Source organism: Corella eumyota, chromosome 2 (genome assembly GCF_963082875.1).
Source record: "Corella eumyota chromosome 2, kaCorEumy4.1, whole genome shotgun sequence".
NCBI lineage: Eukaryota > Metazoa > Chordata > Ascidiacea > Phlebobranchia > Corellidae > Corella > Corella eumyota.
The window spans coordinates 13,027,635-13,049,827 of NC_137491.1; the positions used below are offsets into that span (position 1 = coordinate 13,027,635).

The 22,193-nt window shown below is 26.5% G+C and overlaps 1 protein-coding gene across 1 annotated transcript; it reads left to right on the forward strand.

Annotated features, from left to right (window-relative positions):
* Positions 1 to 960: 960 nt before the first annotated feature.
* Positions 961 to 21,409, forward strand: LOC145742443 (uncharacterized). The gene is made up of 49 exons (XM_082560220.1): positions 961 to 1,094; positions 1,760 to 1,860; positions 2,440 to 2,541; positions 2,889 to 2,946; positions 3,165 to 3,230; positions 3,452 to 3,638; positions 3,924 to 4,038; positions 4,348 to 4,472; positions 4,773 to 4,887; positions 5,013 to 5,098; positions 5,327 to 5,407; positions 5,565 to 5,658; positions 5,910 to 6,068; positions 6,318 to 6,491; positions 6,750 to 6,845; positions 7,176 to 7,335; positions 7,855 to 7,895; positions 8,203 to 8,847; positions 9,091 to 9,238; positions 9,532 to 9,596; positions 9,705 to 9,816; positions 9,975 to 10,243; positions 10,550 to 10,825; positions 10,969 to 11,151; positions 11,329 to 11,441; positions 11,813 to 11,980; positions 12,115 to 12,320; positions 12,592 to 12,701; positions 12,974 to 13,081; positions 13,187 to 13,369; positions 13,874 to 14,094; positions 14,211 to 14,367; positions 14,713 to 14,819; positions 15,288 to 15,435; positions 15,771 to 15,932; positions 16,029 to 16,092; positions 16,775 to 16,906; positions 17,180 to 17,319; positions 17,581 to 17,684; positions 17,980 to 18,117; positions 18,387 to 18,640; positions 18,823 to 18,980; positions 19,172 to 19,321; positions 19,453 to 19,548; positions 19,800 to 19,939; positions 20,159 to 20,224; positions 20,339 to 20,407; positions 20,509 to 20,613; positions 21,023 to 21,409. The coding sequence occupies exons 1-49, from the start codon at positions 961 to 963 to the stop codon at positions 21,212 to 21,214; spliced, it is 7,083 nt and encodes a 2,360-aa protein (XP_082416346.1). The 3' UTR covers positions 21,215 to 21,409.
* The last annotated feature ends 784 nt before the right edge of the window (positions 21,410 to 22,193 follow it).

Sequence of the window (22,193 nt, forward strand, 5' to 3'; positions counted from 1 at the left end):
AGAAATAAAAGTATTCCACGTTATTCTATTAGGCCTACATACGCCGGATGCGTAGCAGACTTCCTTATTAGCTGTCCCTCAATCTGGTTTCGTGACTTTAATGAACAATTTTATAGTTAAGTGTACCTTATAAAATTACCTAAATATATTAAGATATTGTCGTTCGTTTGTGCCATTTACATTTACAAATCAAGTTAATAAAAATACAAATTTTAAATCATCAGATAAGCGTAAACAAAGTACGCAAAACACTTAAAATTAAATCATGTAGTAGAAATTTTTTTTTTTTATAAGTTATTTAACATACGGACTTTAAATTAACAAATTGTAATTAAAAAATAATTTAAAATAGAGGATAATCTTAAATTATGATAGTAAAACACTTGATAAACCAGTAAATAAGTATTTACTTCGTCGTTTCGCGCCGGTTCGAAATTAAATTTGTTGTTTTTTTACTCCAACGATTTTGTTAATTATTTTTTTACCAATCCGTAAAACGTTTGCTTTTTTAATTTCGCATGCCGAAAGCGGTTGGTCATAAATTTTTGTAGACCTAAGGTGGTCAGGTTGTCGGTAAAGAATGGTCGTATGCTGACATTATTTGATTATACACTGTCAGACTGTAACACAGGAATTTTGTTGCCAACTCTCATCCGTTTTTTGCCGGCCGAATCTTCTGGTCTTCTCCCGTTTATACGAGTTATATTTATGTTTAATTATTGAATTTTTTTTCTGGATCATATTGGTTACATTAGCTAACTTTTTAAACTGAGTAAAGCTGTTACGAATGTTATAGCTAAAAGCAATTCGTTTTTACCCACAGATATTAAATGTGGCAAAAAAGAAATTGTAAATTTATAAATTACCTAAATGATAATAAATTTGATTTTTGTTTCTAAGATAATAGTTTGCATTTTTTTATTTAATTTGTTCATTTATTTTATAACTATTTTTTTCAAAATGGAATCACAATTCTTAAAAGAGAATTTTGTAGTTCTAGGAAGTCGCCAAAACAACGAAAACCTAAACTTGAGTTTTGATAATGAACCACCAAACCCTATCTTAGCTTCAACAGGAAATATGCACCCAAACCGGTAAGATAAAATATTTCATAAGCAGTGTTTTTTAGTTTACCTTAATGTTTATGTAAAAATAAGCGTAAATTTGCATTTTTGCATAACCTATTTAATCAAATTGCAATTTGTATATATATATAATTGATATATATATTTGGATTTTTTTATATATATATATATATATATAATTGATATATATATTTGGATTTTTTTTTACTTCTGGTTTTGTCTTTATGATTAATGCATATGTTTTCGATTGAATGTAACTAATAAAAGCAACTTAAAACTGGAACAGGGTAATAAAAGTTACCCTGTGTTTAGGCTGTTAAGTTAAGCGGTTCTACTACAAGAATTTTTAAAAATGTGTATGAATATATTTTTTACTTGAATTGTTAACTCTCATTTTGTTAATACCATATTACACTGTCAATTTTTACTTAAAGATGGCTTATTTTAAATTATAAAAATGATTTTTTTATTTTTTCTTATCTGGCTTTAATATAACTTGTTGCATATATAAATATATGTTTATATTATGTTTTGCTTTTTTTCTATCTTATAAGGCAGTAAGTTATAAGGGTCAATATTTAAAATAGACCTTATAGAAAAACTTTAAGGTTCTTTAGGTAATAAATAAATTTAAAAATGTTTACATACAACCTTCCATGTTTTTTTTTAATTAGTGCAAATACTTCCAACTCATCTCATGATTCAAAACGGTCGTTTAATCTTCAAGATGATTCTGCTTCGTCAGTTGGTGTGTTAGATCTTCATGAAATGTCTGGTGAGTCTGTTGTTATTATATGACTGTTTATAAAATCATACAAGAAACCTAACCATTATTTCATAGAAAAATAGTACACAATTTCGAAATTTTTTTACGTAAATTATATATATATATATATAATAGTCATCAAAATTTTAAATTTTTAACTTAATTTATTAATGTGTTTCTTTTATTGGTAAAGTAGTCACTCATGAATAAGTAAAAAATTATAGAATCTTGGCTATTTGTATTTTAATAACTTAGAATATATTTAAGAATCAAAAATAACTGCCTAAATCACGGCCTGTCATATTTTAGTATGTTGTTCATGGTGTCTATCTATTGTTAAATAAACTATTATTCTTTATAATACAACCCTTTTACCTGTGAACTTTGTACAGTGTTAGAAAGGACATTTTAAATCTTATTTAGGAGCAAACAAATTCTATAGTAGGACATAGTTTTCGAACCTCTGATTTGAATAAATTAAATTTGTATCAAATTTCTTAGCTTAAGTTATCTACAAATCTAATCTAATTGTCGGATACAATTGAATATTTTTTTGTTTTATTAAACTGTTAAAATCTCGTTGTTTAGATACAAGTTTATTTAATTTAAATGGAGGAAATAGTGATAGTCTTGGAAGTTGGATGAATTTGGCATGTGATGAAGATGAATCAATCAATATTAAACGATGTAGTAAGTCATATTTTTTTTTTAATATAATAAGGCGATGTTAAAGAAAGCTTTTCTGTCTCTGTTTTACTTTAATCTGTTTGCAGTTGTAGCATATTCTGACAAAATATATTTAAATATTTCTTTACTTAGTTTATTAAGTTGATTAAATTACCTAATAAAGTTCCTTAAATTTAAAGGAAAAAAATATATATATATACTCTATAATATAATAAAAAAAAATTCTAGAGATATTAATCCAATAAAGTGATGTATATATATATACTCACTATTTTTACTTTTACTTTTGCAGAACCCCTTTTTTATGTAAAGAGAAACTATGCTCTATAAAATCCTAGTGTTTTTTTCAGGTTCAGATTTTAAGGAGATGCAACTACGTGATAATGTGTTCAAAAACCCATTAGAAAGGTAGGCTTACACTTGTTTTGCTTAGCCTTTACTTTTTTTTGATTTTTTTAATTGTTTTGGCAATTTAGTAACATAAATGTATATATTGTTAACAATTGGCATGACATACCAAACAACTCAAATAAAATGTTAATTTGTTTTTAAATAATTTTTTATATAATATAAATTGTGTATATAGAAACAGTGTAAGTACTAATAATAATTTTAAATTTTTTTAGAAATAAAGCTGTGGATGTGCCTGATAGTTCACCTGTGTCAAATTTTTCACAATCAAACATTCCAAGGTATATTATACAATTGGCGATTTTGGGAGATTTATCTTAATTTTAAAAAATAAAAAACTATCATTTGTGTTTAACTTGCAACTATTTGTTGTTATTATACTGAGACTAGCAATTTAATGAACATATTATTCTATTTGGTATTAGCTATTAAGTATCTACAAAAATTTGTGCATTGTGGTTTGTTAGCTGTATAAATTTATTTTTACTAATATTTTATTTAGTTTGACCCATGAAATTCGTTTGTCAAAAAATTACAATCAGGGAAATGTTGAAACCACAAATTTAGATTTAAGACCTAGTACATCATCACAATATTCAAGTTATTCTCAATATAACCTCTCCAAAAATCAACTACCAGAGGAAAATAAAAATATATCACTTACGGATAGCTACAATTCTGAAAATTCTGTAAAGAGTAGTTATTTTTGAACTTTTTAATTAATAATTAAAACTCTGACAAATAGGATAAAAAACTTGGTTTAAAAAGTAATTTAATATTTGTACTTTTAGTATATACTCCAACTTTTATGTAGTTTTTTAATATTTTAATGATGAATAAATATATCATTTAATTTTCTCACTTTTTTACGACATTAACTGTTTATCTTTTGATACACCAACACAGCAAAAAAGAATACAGCAAAAAAGATAAAAATTGTATTAATAGACATAATATTTTAACTCTTTTATTAGTTTGAATTTAATGAAGAGGAACTGGATATTGGCATCCAGCAACCAGATGAAGATGTTGTTGATGGTGATTTAAATGAAACAATGACTTCAGTTCAAACTCATCAACCAAGCACAGGTATATGGACAGATAATGATTTAAAAAAACTGAAATTTGGTGTCTAGATACATTTATGTGCATAAACAAAATTTTTTGGTGCTTGTCAACATAATATTGCAACAGAAATCTTGTTTGCAATTTTGTATTACTAAGCGCTATTTCTATATTATACCTATTTGCCACACAAATTTTTTTTTTAAAGGTATAAAAATAGGAAATACAGTTCGCCAATAGGTTCTTATTTTATATAAAGATTGTAAATAAACCTAAAATTTTATATTAGAAACACTATATAAAATAAATTGATTATTTTTTGTGTTATTTTAGATGGTTTTAAACCTCTTGCACAATCTAGTTCAAGTGGGGGAATGACCTCAACTTTTGACTTTCTCAAGGGAATGGGATTTAATTTAAAAAACCAAAACCTTGCTAACACATCGATTGAAAACAAGGTAAAGTACATAAACTTTTAGATAACATTAAGTCTTGTTAACTATTGTGCAACCAATTTAATGGTAGGGTGTGGAAAAATCTTTTTTAACTCAAATTGCTAAATATGAAAAACTATTTTCAATTAAAACAAAGAAAAAATACCAGGAACTTTGCTTCAAATCTTATTATTACTTTAAAAATAGCTGATGTTTTTTGCAAGATTATCCCACTTTTTCATAAAGAAATTAAAACTAGTTTAAATTTTTTTAATTTGAGTAATGTAATAGCCAACCTTATTTTGTTTTCTTATATATTCATAGTCTTACAATCAACCAAGCAAAGACAGTGTAAATATGACACCAAACAATAGATTGGACTCAAAATATTTTGCCCCAAATTCTGAGGATGTGTCAGGGTTAAGTCAAGATAATTTTGGCAAGTATTTTTTTAATTTAATTATTTTTTATATTTTATTTATATGAAATCCAATTTAAAGATTACTGAAGCAAATAATGTAGTTTTAAATTTTTCTTGAAATTAAATTATTTTGTATTTCTTAGATTCGTCGAATGATATAACTCAAACTCCAGTAAATAAACCAACAATTTCATATTCAAACAATCCTTTTAACTCATTTAGTGGACAGGTATAACTTTATTATAAATTTGATTAAATTTTTAAATAATTTAAAAAACATATTTCGATGTTGAAGGGTAAATCTAATAGTATTTTGGTTGGCCTTTTATGTATTCTTATTTTGTCAAATATTTTAAAGTTTTACAGGGATCCTGTTTGGTAACATCTTGTATATAAAAAAAATTATTCTTTATATTCTTCTTTAAGTATTTGTTTATTTATATATTTTTTTCAAAAGCAAATGCAGTCTGGTAAATTATCATTTGGAAATGGAAAAATGTCAATGGAAAATCAGTCTGGAGCTTTTAATGATTTCGATGTAAAAAAATTTTTAATGGTTTTTAGTTTATTTTAATACAAACAAATTAAAAAACATTATTTTATTTGTGAAATTTAGGTCTTCATCTATAGTACATGTTAAAATCTTTATGATAAAAAATTAAAATCATTATAATAAAAAAAATGTTTTATTGAAGAATGCCCCTCCAGTTGATTTCAATGGACTAGAATTTCAAAATACTTCAATTTTACAACAAGACTTAGTTGGCGATGATGACTTCGTTACAGCAGGTTTCTTTTTTTGTTAGTATGGTAACATATTAATTACTGAATTTGCTTTATAAAAACAATAAAAGATGGGCATTCTTGATTAAAAACTTATGCGTTTTTTGTGTAATACTATTGATGACACAACTACTTTTATCATTTGTTAATAAACTATTTTTGTGCTTTTTATAAATATACACACTAAGCATAGTATACAAAAAATACAAAAATATTCACAACAGATTCTATTTTTTTTAATTTAATGTTTTTTTTAGGTGACGCAGCTGATATTTTGGCTGCTGACGAGGAAGATTTCAAAAAAGAACATGAATTTTCACTTGCTGAGAACTTTGATCAAAACGCTCAGCAAACTCATGTTGCTGATTTCTCAACTTTTAGAACTTCAGTCATGACATTACATGATGAAATGGATGGCAAGTTATTATATTTTATACTAAATTTGAAATAAAACATTTATTGACTAGTTTTTAAATGAATAAAGTTGTACAGAAGTTCATTTATAATTTTTTTGCATATGTAGTTTTTTAACCCTTTTTGTTTTTTTTTATTTAGAATTTTGGATATATAAATTTTCATATTAAATTTTTTCTTAACTTTTTATATAATTTGCATGTTGACTATATTTAAAATCATTACTTTTTTATTGCATTTTTTGTAAATAGAAACTGGTAAAGTCTCGATAGGAACATATATGGCAGAAAGATCGGACAAGTTGGGAAGTTTGGAACAGAAACCTAGCAGTGAACGACCTTGTTTTGGTATGAAAGTTAAAACTCCTTCTCCACAGAAACCATTCAGATTAGTGGATAGTATGAGTCTAACTACAATCAATGATGGTAAAAATAAATAAAAAAATTTAATTCTTTTTATGGTTTAATAAATGTTAAAAATGTACAATATTAATTGAATTTTTATATAGTTATTTTTATATTGTTGTTTTAGTAATTTCTATTGATTTAATTACAAGTTAATTTTTTTACGATATAGCCTATACAAAAAAGTTATCTTACCTAAACTGTAAATTTCAGTAACTATGCTGAAACATTTTTTTTGGTATACTGTTTAAATGTTTTTTTTATAAATTGTTAATTAAGTATCATGTGAGGAAAGTGACACAACTAAAATCCAAGAAACAAGTTCTCAAAAACCTCAACAAAGTGAAGACATTGATCTTTCTGCCTTTATTATGGGTTAGTTTATACTTGGTTAAATTTTGTTTTTATTTATTAATACAAATGGTTTAAATGGGTTAGATTTTAATGTTGTTTGTGTAGAAATAAAAACAAGGAATTTTATTTTACTCGATTTACTGAAATATTGATATTAAAAAAGTAGCTTATTTTGTAAAAAATATTGATATTAAAAAGTTAGCATTTTTTTGCACTATATGCATTGTCTTTATAATCTTTATATATAAATAGGTATACAAAACTTGATTTATTAAAATAATGTATTTTTAAAATGCTAGTAAATTGAGTTTATATTACGTAACATATAATAACATTGTTATTTTAATTTAGATGATAGTGTCGATAAATCAATGATGTCAAGTTTGTCAAAAGCTTTATCAAATATGTCAGCCACAATGAACAATGAAGAACTTGCCAAGTTTTTGCTTGCACTTTCTAACCAGAAAGCTGAAACTAAACAAAGTGAACATGCTAAAAGTTCCACTAGTCTGTGAGTTAAATTATTAATTTTTGACTGCTTTCGTTTTTATTTAATGAATTTAATCAAATTTTGGTTCAAAATCTTTAAATTGAAAACATATTCTTGTTGTTATAGTCAACAAAGAATTTTAATTTTTTTGATGTAATTCCAGTAATTCATATTTTTTTAAATTTCTTTGAAATTGAATTTTAAGAATTTAATTATGTGGTTTTAAATGTTAAATCAATTGTCTATTGATATTAATAACTAGAAAATATATTAAAACATTAATTTTTGTTTGTTTTTTGTAATAAAATGCTTGTTTGTTTATTATATTTAAAGGTTAGTAAAAAAGTTATAAGAAGCCAAATATTTCGTTGTAGCCCAAATATATTTTTTATTTTTAGCATTTACCAATGTGTATTTAAATATTGTGAACTATTAAAAAATGATTAGACAATTTTAAGAAAAAGTAATTCTTGTGTTCAGGTACTAATATCATGTTACTTATTGTGAAAATAATCAAATCAAAATCTGATATATTTTTAGATCTTTGAATGATGAACCTAAAACTCACAAAAGACAATCCGGTAAATATTGTTTAAAAATATTTAAATTTGTAATTTGCTTTGAATACTTTTTTGTTTTTTAAACCTAAAGGCTTTGAATTATTGGTTTGACTAAATACAACAGATAGATATAGAGAAATTATAAAAAAGCACATTTCATGTTTATACAAAGAGTTTGCTTATTTTGGTGTAGTTTAAAATGTGATACTAATACAATAAAGTTTATTTAGTTTTTATTAAACTTCCTCTTTAAATTGTTATTAAAGTTCCAATTTGATTTAAATATTCACACTACTTAATATAAAAATATCTTTTTAATATTTTTTAGATGTGTCAAAGAGGTTAAGTCGAATTCCTCTACCATCTTCCTATAACAAAACAAGGCCAAGTTTAAACCAACATTTACTTAGCAGCTCAAATAATGACTCAACTCTCAAGGATCAAACTAAAACCTTAATTTCATCGAATAATTCCTCTTCATCGTCGACTTACTCATCAAAATCAAATACATCAGTTGTACAAAACACGCTTGTGAATCAATCCTGTGAACCTTTGAAACAAAATCAATCAAAAGTGTCTAACTACTCAAAATTAAATGATAAAAGTTTACCTGTCAATCAAAGTGTTCCAACATCTACTCAAAGTTTAAATCAACAGTGTGTTGGCAATCAAAGTACAACTGTCAGTCAAAACAAACCTGTCAATCAAAATCTTTCTTCTCATGCTGTCAGTTATACAAAATCTAGCAATTCATCTTCATTGCCAGTAAATGCAAGTGAATGTGAACCAACAAAACCAAATGTTATTCGTCAAAACAGAGATTTTAATAACGTCAAACAAGCAAAAGAAAATTTAAAAACGAATAGGAAAGAATCTTTTCAAAAACCTGTTAAAGAGAAAATTATTGATCAGAAATATTTCGATGGAAAGGAAAATAAACCTGAAATAAATAACTGGATGTCAAGTAATGAAGGTAGGCCTAATTCTTTTTACCTTTATAATTAATACAAAAATGAATGCTTAAAACATCGAAAGTTTTTACATAAAATATAAACAATAAAATTAATCTACATTTTAAATTTAAAGTTGAACATTTTAGCTATCAAAATTTTTTGAAATAAATATTAAGTGGATTTTAAGCTAACCAAATGATGTTACCTATTTTATTTTTAAATTTTTTACATGCAAAGTCTTACAGTATTAATAATTTTTTTAGACATTGTTAAATCTCCGGCTATGAAATCAAGTTTTGACTTGGAAGAACTTCCATGCATGCCTAACAATGAAAGTTTGATGTCAAAGGAAATGTTGTCAAATTTATTATCTTCTACTCGACTTTCTTTACTGAGAGGATCTCTTAGTCGGTATGTTATTTATTTTTATGTCAATTTTTTTAAAAGCAATTTTCTTAATTTCTACTAAGTTTTTAAAATTAATTTGTTAAAGTATCTTTAATTTAACTTGCAACTATAACTATACTGAGCCTCTTTTTTAAAAGAAAAAGTAAAAATGGGTTTTATGGTGTCTGTTATTTAAAAATAAATAAAATTTACTAAATTATAAAAAAGGTGTTTTACTACCGGTGGTTTTGTTAGGTGATCTACATACTTCTTAAACTTTATTACGACCAATTTACTAAATTTTTAAATTTTTTCAGAGAAAGTATCGAGAAATTGCACAAAAAATTAAGAGTAAAGGGAGATGATAGCAAGGAAGAACATGGTATATTAGTTTTATTGTACCTAGTTGTAATTAATTCTTATTTTCAGAGTTCTAAAAATTTTGTTTACAGCGTCGAAAAGAAAATGTCACTTTTTTAAAAATTTTTAGTTGATTATACCTCACCCACCAAGAATTTTGATGAAAGTATTTCAAAAGGGAAACATTTACATAACGATTGTTGGGCTAATACGTTAAAGTTAGAGGAAGACAATTTTAAAAAGTAAAGCAATATTTTTGTAATTGATTTCCTATTTAAAATTAATCGAATTTATGATATCAGTTATACAAGGTGGTGTTTGGCGTAGTAAACTTGTTGATTATCTAGGTACAAACCTAAATAAAGGATAATATATGAACAAAAATTTTATTTTTTTGCAGATCTACTGACGATGATGATCCTTTTCCAATAAAAGGGGTATGTTCACGACCTTCTGTGGCACCCCTTAGTGAGTCTTCTCCTCCTTCGAGTCGACTTTCTGCTGCCTTCCAACAACTTGATCCTTCCACAAGTTTTAATGAGATGGCAACCATTGCTGAGGGTCACTTTGATCCCAAATTTCTTCCTGATTTGGGGGTCATCCAAGAGGAAGAAGGGGAGTCAAGTTTGCGGAGAAAAAGTGGAAGATTCTCTATGGAAAGTGAGAAGGGTAAAAATTTTTTTAATATGAAATAGAAAAAACTTAAAATCACCAAACCAGCAATCTAGTGGTTTTACAATCTACATTTTGCCTAATATAATTGAAGTTAGGGTTTATTGAGTTTAAAAAACGCTCATTTACTTGACATAAGAAATTCAATCTGCGATAATGGTGTTATATTTGATTTTCTGTACACTTTTCGAGGGTTAAAATAAACATAGCTTCGTACTATGTACAAGCATTTACTCAATTAACAAGGATTGTTTGTTGATTAAAAGACCTAAGTTTTAAAATAAATTTTTTTTCAACATGAAGGTCGCAAAGGTGAAACTGAAAATAAAAGCCAACGAAGCAGTTTGGATTCAAATATTTCAAAACATGATTTATCCTCGCTCTCTGCTGTCGATTCTATTCCAAAAGCATCAAGTACTCGTTCCAATGAGAGTGAATTTAACCCCGATCATCCACCACCCACAAATTTTACCCACCATTACCCTATGCCCATGATGGGGTATGGGGGAATGTATCAGGGTTTTCCAAACCAGACTATGATGCACATGCATGCTCCCCCAATGTCATCTCTATCTATGGGTTGGCAACTTTTTTACGAATATCTTAAACAGTTATTTTGCTAAATTTAAAAATAATTTTAAATATTTTTCACAAAAATATCAAAACTTTTTGTTTATTAGATTTTAAAATTTAAATAGTTTTTTCATTTAATTATTTTAAAGGACAACCAGGTTATGCAAGTGATGCACAAGCATTCAACAACACAGTATTTAGCACCCGGTCCCACCCTGCTTATAATTACCCTTCTATGATGTCATATAGACCTTCTATGGCTCACAGTACTGTGATGTCACATTGCCAACAACCCAACAGGGGAATATCGCTTGATGGTGGTTATTATGATGGTAATTTAAAAAAAAAAAAAAACTTAAACTAATTATATTTCTCTGCAGTTTTACTCTTATAGCCTTTAATAATCTTGGAGAAGTTTACAGTATGATTTAAACTCAGTTGTAATATGTACCTTATAAATTAAAATTGATTCGATAAACCTTAAAAATATCATCTTTATTTGTATTTAGAAATACCTTCAATAGTTGTGCCAAGTGAACTTATGTTTAACAAAACTTTGTGCTCTGGTGTTCCCTCAAGTGTTGTGCTTCCACTTAAAAACAAGTCTACTAGATGGCTGCAGGTGATTTAAGTGCACATAACAATTGTTTATAAAATTAATCCAACAGTTTAAGCATAATTTTGGGCAAAAATAAATAACTACAATGTGTACGACACAATAAAATTTGAAATTTTTTATTTTGTTTATGGTATCGAGAAAATACTTTGAAATACTTAAATAGTTTTGTTTTATGACAATTTAACTCAAAATCTTTGACAACTTGACCTGATAATCCCCCAGCCTTGAACAAACCTTCCTGTCTATTTATTTAAAAAAAATAAACTCAGAAGGTTGAATTGTTATTGAGTTAAGTGGTTCAGAGTTGAATTGTTATTGGATCCAGTTAACTGGCCACCATGAAGTCTATAACCCCCTTTTTTATTTATTTTGAGGTTGATATTCGAATCATTACCCTCAGCATAAATAACCAATGCCTAACACTTGATCTACATGAATATGTTTCCATTAAACCCAAGCACATGGTTGGCCCACACTGTATTGAAACTGTTGATGTTGGTCTTACCTGTAATAAACCTGGACAGTGTCAACTCGTGATCGAGGTAATTTGGTAAACAATAAAAAAAAAATTGCTTAATATTTTGCTTTAAAACAGTTTGATAGTCTTTTGATGTACTTTTATTGACCTTTTTTAAATAAAAAAAAATTTCTTTTTAATTAAAGTTTTATATTTTAGGTATTGAGCTGCCTAATTTCAATGGAGGGGATTACCCAACCTTCACCCCACTGTCATGCTTCCACAGTTAACGTGTTTGCAACAGTGGTCAATCCCAAAATAAGGGTGTACAGGGGACCTAATTTACCCCAAGAATGGTCTAAACTAAATCAGGTTTTAGATTTTAATGAAATTATGGAAGGTACCAAAAAATCAATGCCTTTAAGGTAATTAGTGTTTTTTTTACACAACGTTTATAATTATTTATAATATAAAAAGACAACTATGAATTTTGATTGACCTGTATTTACAATTTCTTTATCTTTTTATTAAAATTATTGGCTTATTTTTAATCTTGTTTTATCTTTTTATGTAAAACTTACTTTTTCATTGTACTGTACCATGTTGCGACTTAATTGCATAAAAACAAGTTTTGAGCATTTTTATTTTAAAACATAGGCCTAAAAATTTACTAAAAAATGTGATTTACTACAATAGGATATTAAACGAAAGTAAAAGTGAGATCCCAGCAAGAGTAATTTTGTTTACAAGTTCACAAGATCGAAATAATTTTTCCTTATCACTCAGTTCAACTCCAACTAATCAAGGTAAAATTGGATTAAAATGAATTTTTGATTGCTAGAAAAATTCATTTAATTAAGCTAATAACTAATTAATTGAATTTTTACAAGGTATTGTAAGATAGCCTATGTAACAATGCACCTTTCAGTATTTAAAAATGATAGGTCTATTTTAAAAAAATTACTAAAAAAAAAAAATATACATTTTTGGGCCAGAAAAATTATTATTGAACTTTTATTCTAGCCCAAAAAAAAAAAGTTATAATTTAAAGTTGGTGTTATTTTATGTTTAAATTTAGATGTTGGAAGAGGTAGCTTATCACTTTTGAGAACAAATTTAGCAGTTAGTGATCAACCTCTTATAGTGTGGGTGCACTTTACTGCTTCAACTCTTAATACTTCAACAGGTCAGCATTAAAAACTATAATTTTTTGCTTTGACAATTTAAATTTTTGCCCTATTAATAAAAAAAAATATTTTTTTAAAATTTTTTGGATTTTTATAATTATTAGATCAACAACCTCAAACGGTTGAAGGAAAGATTGAAGTGATTCTTGATGCCCCTTTCAAGTCCCCGGAAACTAGGTCTCAAGTTCAAACCTCGTTGGGCACAATCGCAGTGAAAGCCTTGGTGGGAATTGCCAAACTTCATGCAAGGAAAAGTCAACAGTTATTGCTTTTTTCTGCCTGTAGAGGTTTGTTACTTTTTTATATTTTTTAAAGGCAAATGATAATAAGGCTTACATGAATGGCATAAAAGTAGATTTTGGTGGATTTTTAAATAAAATGGGATTCTGGTGGATTTTAATGCCTGTAGCACAGTGTAGTAGTTAAAAAAGGGTCTTACCAATATAAGTTCATAGGTTTAATTTCAACTGTTTTAATGTTGTTATGTTAGGTAAATGGTACTAATTCCTACAAAGCCTTAATTGTTTGACTGTTCATTAAACACCCTCGTCACAAAAATCACTCTCGGTCACATTTGAGACTTGGTTAGGTTAACAATATTGGGTTAAGTCGGCCTCACATCAAAAATAAAGAATAAGATATACAAAAAATTAAATAAAAATTTGTGATTTGGGCACCAAAATGTTTACAGAGCCAAAAAGTTTTAAAATAACCTAATTTAAAGTTTTTTAAAATATACTGTAGCTAAATAGATTATTAAAAATAAGTTTAAACTTTTTGTTTTATTTTAGGAGAGAAGCAATCAAAAAAATGTCCGGTAAAAAATGCCGGTAACATCACCGTCGATGTTAAATTCATCCTCTCCAGTCACCAGGAATATTTTACTTTAACACCATCAACAGCCACCATGTCACCAGGAAGCGACGTGGAGGTGAATGTGGAGTTTTGTCCTCCATCTAATGCTGAAATTACGGAAAAGGATAAACCTATTACAACCTACTTTCTTATGATTGTAAGAAATTTTTAAACTTTAATTTTAAAATTTAAAGTTTAAAAGTAAAAACATTTTTGTTTTAAATTTTCAATTGGACCCCTTTTGAAAAAAATATAATTTAATAAAAATTTTAGATTTCACCTACTGGACCCCAATTTGAGGTCGAGATTAAAGCCCAAGTAACGGAAGCGGCTTCATCTCACTCGTCATTGGGATCCAAGGGTTCCCAAGGGACTTCCCCTTCTCTCTTGACTAACAAAACTCGTCTACGATGGCTTGGTGTAAAGATTGGTAATCATTTTTAATAAAATCTGCTTTTTTTAATTTAAACTAATATGCACCCAACAAATATTATAAAAAAAGGATTCATTCTTATTTAAAAAACTTTCAACTTTTTTTATTAAAGTGACAAGAAGCATCCTTAAGAATTTAAAATAAATATTTTTTTAATTTTAACAATGTTTGTATAAGTAACTTAAGATATTTATAAAAGGTTAAGTAATAAAAAGTAGCTTAAAATATGCTCAGAAAAATTAGTATTTTATTTATTTAGGATAATTTAAAACTGTGTTTTTATTAGTAATTTTGAAAATAACTTCATGCAAAAATGTTTTCTAAGTTCTATCTTATTAATAGGTCAATCCCAAAAACAGAAACTGGCTCTTAGATGTGGAAAACAAAGTGGAAAAGCTGAGTTTTCCTTTAGATCAACTATTAAAGGAGATAATACTAACTGTTTTCAGGTATATTTTGATCTTCTTAAATTTAACAAAAATTGTTTTGTAAATGATTTTTAGTAGTGCGCAAAAAATAATTGTTTCATTTAAAATTTTGGTTAAAAAACTTTACTTTATTTTATATATATAACATAGAGTAACATCAGTTAATTTGACCCAATCTTGAGTTGCCTGTGGCAGTTTGGGATATTATAGATTATAGTTGCCCAGTAATTATGCTTCTGATTAAGTGCTGGCTCGGCAAGAGTTTATACCATTTATAGCGCCTTACTCGAGGCACTACAGCATGAGATCTGTGGGGATTGAACCCACGACTCCATGTGTGGTGTAGCAAATGTTCTTACCACTACACCATGCCGCCGGTACTTAATTCTTTTACTTTTATATAAAATTAAAAACTTCATCTTTCATTCAAATTAAATTTTAATTTTTTTTTTGTTTTTAATAAATTTACCATAATGTAAATATTTTTAGATTGTCACAGAAGATAATGGATGTGATGAGTTATGTAGCAGATGTGATATGTCAATTATGCCTGGGCAGGATAAATCTATAAACATATTGTTTCAGCCTTCTAAAAGAAAGTTGGTTGAAGCGAAACTGGAAATTAAAACTCCTATTTGTAAGATATTATTACATTTTTCTAGTGTTTGATAACTACTTGCTTAATATCTTTTTGTGTATTAATATTTTTAAATATGTTTATTTAATTTTTTCATTTTAGTTTTTTCCAGCAAAAATAATGTTATTTAGTATACCAAATTTTTATTCTATAAAATATACCTAAGACATATATTTGCATTAGATTATAAATTGTTAATTTTTGGATTAAAATGTTTTGTTTTGGTCTATAATTTTGGTATTTTCTATTTTATCACTTAATATAAAAAATACCACCAAGTAAATGGGTTTTATAATCTATCCATAAATCTAAATTTAAAATCTACACAATTGCAGACGACTTACCCACAACTAAATACACAATACCATTAAGTGGATATGGAGGTGCAAGTAATGTAAGGATAGAAGGTTTAGATCAATCTTCACTTAAGTTACCTCCACTTAAAAACAATCACATTCCTCAATGTTGTATAATGAATATAAAGGGCAATAATCAAGGTATAACTAGGTCATTTTTGTTTTAAAATATATTCAAAATTTTTAAAATATAACTAGTGTATGACGAACAGTAATTTTTGTTTTTAAATATTTCAGGTTCAACATTTTTGTTAACAAACACTGGATCCAGATCTGCATTTGTTCGAATTATTGTTTACAGGTAATCTATAAAGCCAATTTTTAATAAATTATATATATATACAGGGAACGAAATAGCAGGTCGCTATTCGCTAAAAGCGAATCGTTTTTTAAAATTAGCGAATCGTTTTTTACAAATATATTAGAAATAGCGAATCAACCAAAAAAGGTTAAGGCAATAATAAAACTTCGTGTGTATATGTGTATTTTTACGATATATTTTAAACCGGTTTAGACTAATTTAATTACATTAACATAATCCTGCGTAAATGTAGGTTACTATAGGGCATTTAATAACAATAACTTTCCATATTTTTTTTTAGTTTCAATAAGCGCTTTTAACACAATTCCTATTCTTTTAAAAAAAATTCGCTAATAGCCATTTTAATTCACAGTGTTTAATGATATAATAGACCTCTTTTAAATTATTAGGTAAGAATTATCATTTGTATGTAAATTATGTTTTAACTAGTTTAATATTAAATCTACAAGTCAAGTAGTAAAAACTTTGTAGGGCACTGTAGTTATGTCCAACTATAATCATTTGTAAATTAAAGGCAATTCCAATTAAATTAATATTATCCAAAAATGGCTTAAGTAGTTTAAAGACTTGGTTACATGAGGGTCGCAAAAATTTTTAATCTGTAATTCTTTGTCCTATGTTGCATTAAAACAACATTGTTAGAAAATTTCTTAATTTTAAGTGATTCGACATTTAAAACTCCATATCATGAGGCAAGTTGTTCTCCTTCTCAGTTTGTTCTGCAAGAACAACAAACCAAAAAAATCACAATTACCTTAAAGATGAATGCTCAACAATGCTGGATTTCAATTTGGTAATTTTATTAAAAGTTTTTTTCTTTTAAATTACTACATAATGTTTATTAAAATAATATGTTCTTTATTTTATCATTTTTTCTAAGTGGGTTATATAATTTTTTTAAAAATAGCTTAAACTGGCAACTGAACTAATATTTATGATTTTAACTATATAACAATTCTATTCTTTCTAAGGCACGTTAAAATATAAAGTTAAGATTTTTGTGCTAACTTATAATTACCACCACACCTTTATAAAGAGATTTTTAAGCAAAGTCTAAATATAATAGGAATGGGGATGAACTATCAAGACAGTTAATGAAGTTAGCTCTGAGCAACCAAACTTCTGCTTCATCTTTAATATCGAGATGTGTCAGTCAAGCCACCATGGTTCTTAAAGATGTTGCTTTTGATGGAATTTATGATGGAGGTCAACTTATAAAGATTTTTTTAAATATTATTAAGTTAATATGAGGCTTGTCCATATAAAAATGGGATTAGGAAGTAAAACGTTATATTGGGAATGTAAAATTTTATGTTAAATATTATATAAGTTTAATATAAAGCGCTAAATAAATTATAATTTTTCCTGTTTTTAAATTAGGTATTTTTAAGCTTATTTTTTTAATTAAATATTTTTATTAATTCACTCATTTTGAAATATTGATTATCAGCAATTTTAATTTTTTAGACGGGAACGCTGATGAAGATTTAACTTCAGTCCAACCACATTCATATGATGTCCAAACTTTTTACAACAACATCAAACTTATTTGTGTCCAAGTTCAACTACAAGTATGTCGTCATTCATATTTTGTATGTTTAAAAAATATTGCAAACATTTAAATTAGAATCATTTAGATAATGTAAAAAAATTGAAATTATTTATTTTTATTACCATAAATTTTCTTTGTGTATTAACCACCCTATTCAAGTTTACCTTTTATTTTCTTTTAAACCATGTGAACCCATTGATGTAAGGCACTTCCCACATGAGGATTAAGAGCCACTAAAAAATATCTCATTGTCAGTAAAATGGCATATTTTGGTTTTCTGGGATATAACAGTAATCACAATACTTGTTTATTAGGTTGATAAAAAGATAGATGATATTTCACTTTCAAGTATAACTAGTTTAAAGCACATTAAACCAGTTCCAACTGGTTCTATTGATGATGAAATACCAGAACGTGATGTTGGCTTTTTACTTGCCAAATTAAGAAATCAGGTTAAGTTTTGTTGTTTTTTTTGTAAAATTTTTTTTTATTGTTTGTGAAATAACTTACTGTTTAAAATAAATTATTTAATTTTTTTTTAACACTCACTGCAACTAAGTTTTAATGTTTAAACTACAATATCTAATTTATTTTTTGATTATGAAATTGCTTTCATTTTTATTAAAAGTTTTTTAATTTTATTTGATTTTTGTATATTTTATTTGTAAAGTGTAAAAATTCTGTTAAAACACAAACAAAAATGTTGTTTTAATTGTTTTAGTCTGCAATGTTGCCAAAAGATAAATCCTTACCCCCATTTAAATACACCCCTAAAGATTTTTCTCTAAACTGGGACATTAATCCCTCTCACGTCACCCTTGCTACCCCACAAGTGACTTCTGTGCCCAGTTATGGGGTCCCAGAACCAACAAGGGTGAAAATAATCAACAAGTCGTTAGCATCTTTGGTTTTTGATGTAATGTGGCCTGGACATTATCTGACTATCACTCCTAACAGAGGAAGGGTGGATCCAGAGTAAGTTTTTAAGCTAAAAAATTTTTTATTTTATTCATAATAATTTTATAAAATTGATTTCTTAACATTTACATTTTTTGGTAAAAAAACACACAATCTTTCATTTAAATTCCATTATTTTTTATGTTATTTTCAACTACATATTAGAATATACTTAAATTAAATTTTCCTAATTAAAACAGATCTGTGGCAACTCTTCTTGTTAGTGCAAATCCTTCTTTATCTTCCACCAAAGATCTTCTTCCTTGGTGTGGAGAAGCCATTGTTATGGCAACTTCCGGGGCAGGGGAAGACAACAAAAGGATCATTCATGTTCAGATTAAAAGCAGCAATAAGTCATGTTAGTGAAATAATATTAAAATTTAAAAACTTTGTTTTGGTAGTATTAGCAAACTTGTAAAATAAAATATAGGCAAAAAAAGTTGTAATTAAGCATGTTAAAGCTTTTATTTTTTAACCCAAAAACTAAATTTGAAACGATTGTTCTAAAAACAAATTTTATTTTTCTGTTAAATTTTTTTAATTTTTTAGCTTTACCTTCCAACCCTGATCCAAAACCAAGTGAGGATTGTGATTTATCTTTAGTTCCCTCTTGTGCTAGAAATGAACCAAAACACACAGATTTAAAGGTCATGAACTCAACTATTGACTTTGGGAATGTTAATTTAGGTTACAATGCAAGTAAGTGGTGTAGTCTTTTTAAACATTTAACATACTGTTTAACTATAAATTTTGTTCTTATTCTAAGTTTTTAAATAAACATGCTGTATTTTTTTAAAATTTCTTGTTTTTATTTTGGTAAATGTTTCTAGAATCAAATCTTGAGTTTCGAAATATGTCGAAGAACAACACTAAATGGATTTTAACTTCATTCGCTCCTCCCTATGTCAAAGATGCTGAAAATTCTGGTATTTTTATTTTAAATTGCATCTTTTTTAGAAAAACATGTGTAATATTATTATTATTGATATAATTTTTTTTAATTTGATTCAAGGTTTGAGAATATCACTTATACTCTAATAAAAGTTCGATAATGTGCAAAGTGTTTTAGTTTGATTGTTAGGTATAAGCTTAAACAACTATATACTGTTTATTATTGTGTAAATTGTAAGGCAATAATATAAAAAAAACTTAAAAAATGTTTTGTTTACTAATTTAGGTAAATTGTTCCGGTCAACCTATGCAGCATTTGTGTTCACCCATACTTCAGGAATTCTTGAACCTGGGGCTCGAATTCAGGTTCCAGTGACCTTTAATCCAATGAACCCGGGAATTTATTCACAGCATTGGGAAATTGAAGTAATTAAATCTAAAAACATATTTTAAATAAAAAAAATTTTAAGCACCCTTTTTACTACTTTATTTTCACACCATTTAATCAATTAATATTAAATTTTTTAATGGTTAGTCTTATCAATAATTAGGTCAAACACCACAAATAGTAGTTTTATTTTTAAAGTATAAAAATTGGAAAATATATGTGTATATATATTCTGTAATAGTAAAATAATTTTACAGTATCACAGCATGAGTGATGATGCTGGATTGAACCTTGATAGAGTTAAGATTTTACTTCAAGGACAGGTTTGTGTTTTTATTCCATTTGAATAAAATTAATATTTAGTTTTTTATATGAATTTATTTTAATTTAATTTTTATGATAAGAAATGGTAATAAATTTGCTATATTTTAATGTAGAGCCAAGGATCTCATAATACTCGGAAAGAATTAGCCTCTAGTACTTCATCTCGAAATCCTAACAGGCAAGTTTTTTTATATTATTAAATATAAACTTTTACATAATTAAGTACAGTTTTTTTTTTAATTGTTTGATTTACACTAACCTTTTACTTTTTATATTTAGAGAGGATATTTATATTTCAAATGATACTTACTGTTTTCCAAAAACCAAAGTTGGCAAATCTGCAGTGGTTAAAATTCCTATCAAAAACAAGGGAAAAACTGCCCACACAGTAATTTTTTTTATATATATATATAAAAATAAATGTTATTACATGTATTTACTAATAAAATTCTCCTACCACTTTCACGTCCTTACCCCTACCTAGTATAATAAGGCATATTATACAGAACTAACTCTTGCAAGTTAAGTTGATTGGTTATAATTAAGCAATATATTTATAATATTCAAAACTACCATAGTTATCATAAAACTGGCTCAAAGAAAATAAGGTCCTTTAAGTTGACTTTTTCACATCGAGAATAAATAAAGATAGAAAATGTATCAACTAAATAAAAAAATATTTGTTTTTTATTAAAAATCATTTTTTTTATGCTGTTTCTAATATTATTTTGTGTGTAACACAATTTTAATTTCCTATATTTTTTTAAGTTTTAAGTAAAAGGAGTATTACATTGCAGATCAAATTTGTAAACTTGCGTTTACCATTTCATATGTCCCACCAAAAACATACGATCCGTTCAATGCATTGTGTTAACCTTCCTGTTATGTTTAAACCTACTAGTGCCGGAACTTATAATGGATCTTTGGTCATTCAAACTGAAAATGGGGAATCTTTAAAGGTACAATTAGTCGGATCTGCTGTTGTTTGAATATTATTTTTCAACTTGGTATTTACTGTGCTTATTATGTTATTTCAAAGTGTTTTCACAGAAATGTGATATTTTTCTTTGATGTGATTTTTAAAATATATATTATTACTTTTTTTAAGTTAACTTTTTTGGGTATGACTGTATTTGGGCTTACAATTATTTTGTGTATTTTTTTTCTTTATTAACATATTTAACAAAAACTTAACATTAACACAATGATTTGCAAATTGGTATGTAAAAAAAATTTGTAGAATAGTTAATAACTTTTTTTAAGTGTTTAATTTGTTACTGAAATTTATTTAGAGCATTCCATGATATTTGAATGATATTTACTTACCCTTAATGCTTAACTACATTACATTTTATTATTACTTACTGTGACTTCTCAAATGTTTATTTCTGTAAAAAACTTTTATATTTATTTATAGCTAAAATATTACGTATGTTAGTAGCTTACATATTACCTTATTGATGAAATTTATGGAAAACCTTTATTGTTTGGTGGTAGTTTTAGTTTAAAATGCAGTTGTGTATATCTTATTTAAATCATAAATACTTCAAATATGTTATAAATGTTTATGTTGTTGGTTTATGAAAACGTTTTTGTTGTTGCTTTCACTATGTTAAAATAAATAGCACGGTATTGGAGGACTTGGTTGAAATCTTAATAAAAAGAGAAATCTTGTAGATGTGACCTGCAAATAAAGAAAACTAGTGTATATAATAAATATATACAAATATACAAAACAGACAAAATAAAAGTTACACTTGATGCTGATTCCGCTTAATTTTTTATTTATTTTAAGTTCAAAAAAAATCGTTTAGCGAAATATAGTAATCCCACTCTTTAAAACTTCAAATATTTTTTCAAACTCGCATATTAATTCATAGTTAGAAAAATATGTGAGTTCGTTGTTTTTTTAATCGTACTCTCCTAAATTTAAAGATTTAACAAAAACATATATAAAAATACAAAAAA

Excerpts from the sequence above, each read along its gene's own strand:
- LOC145742443 (XM_082560220.1), top strand. The coding sequence starts at position 961 with ATGGAATCACAATTCTTAAAAGAGAATTTTGTAGTTCTAGGAAGTCGC. Across the intron at positions 7,336-7,854 it reads GCTAAAAGTTCCACTAGTCT|ATCTTTGAATGATGAACCTA; the intron begins GTGAGTTAAATT and ends ATATATTTTTAG. Across the intron at positions 17,685-17,979 it reads GTGTCCAAGTTCAACTACAA|GTTGATAAAAAGATAGATGA; the intron begins GTATGTCGTCAT and ends CTTGTTTATTAG.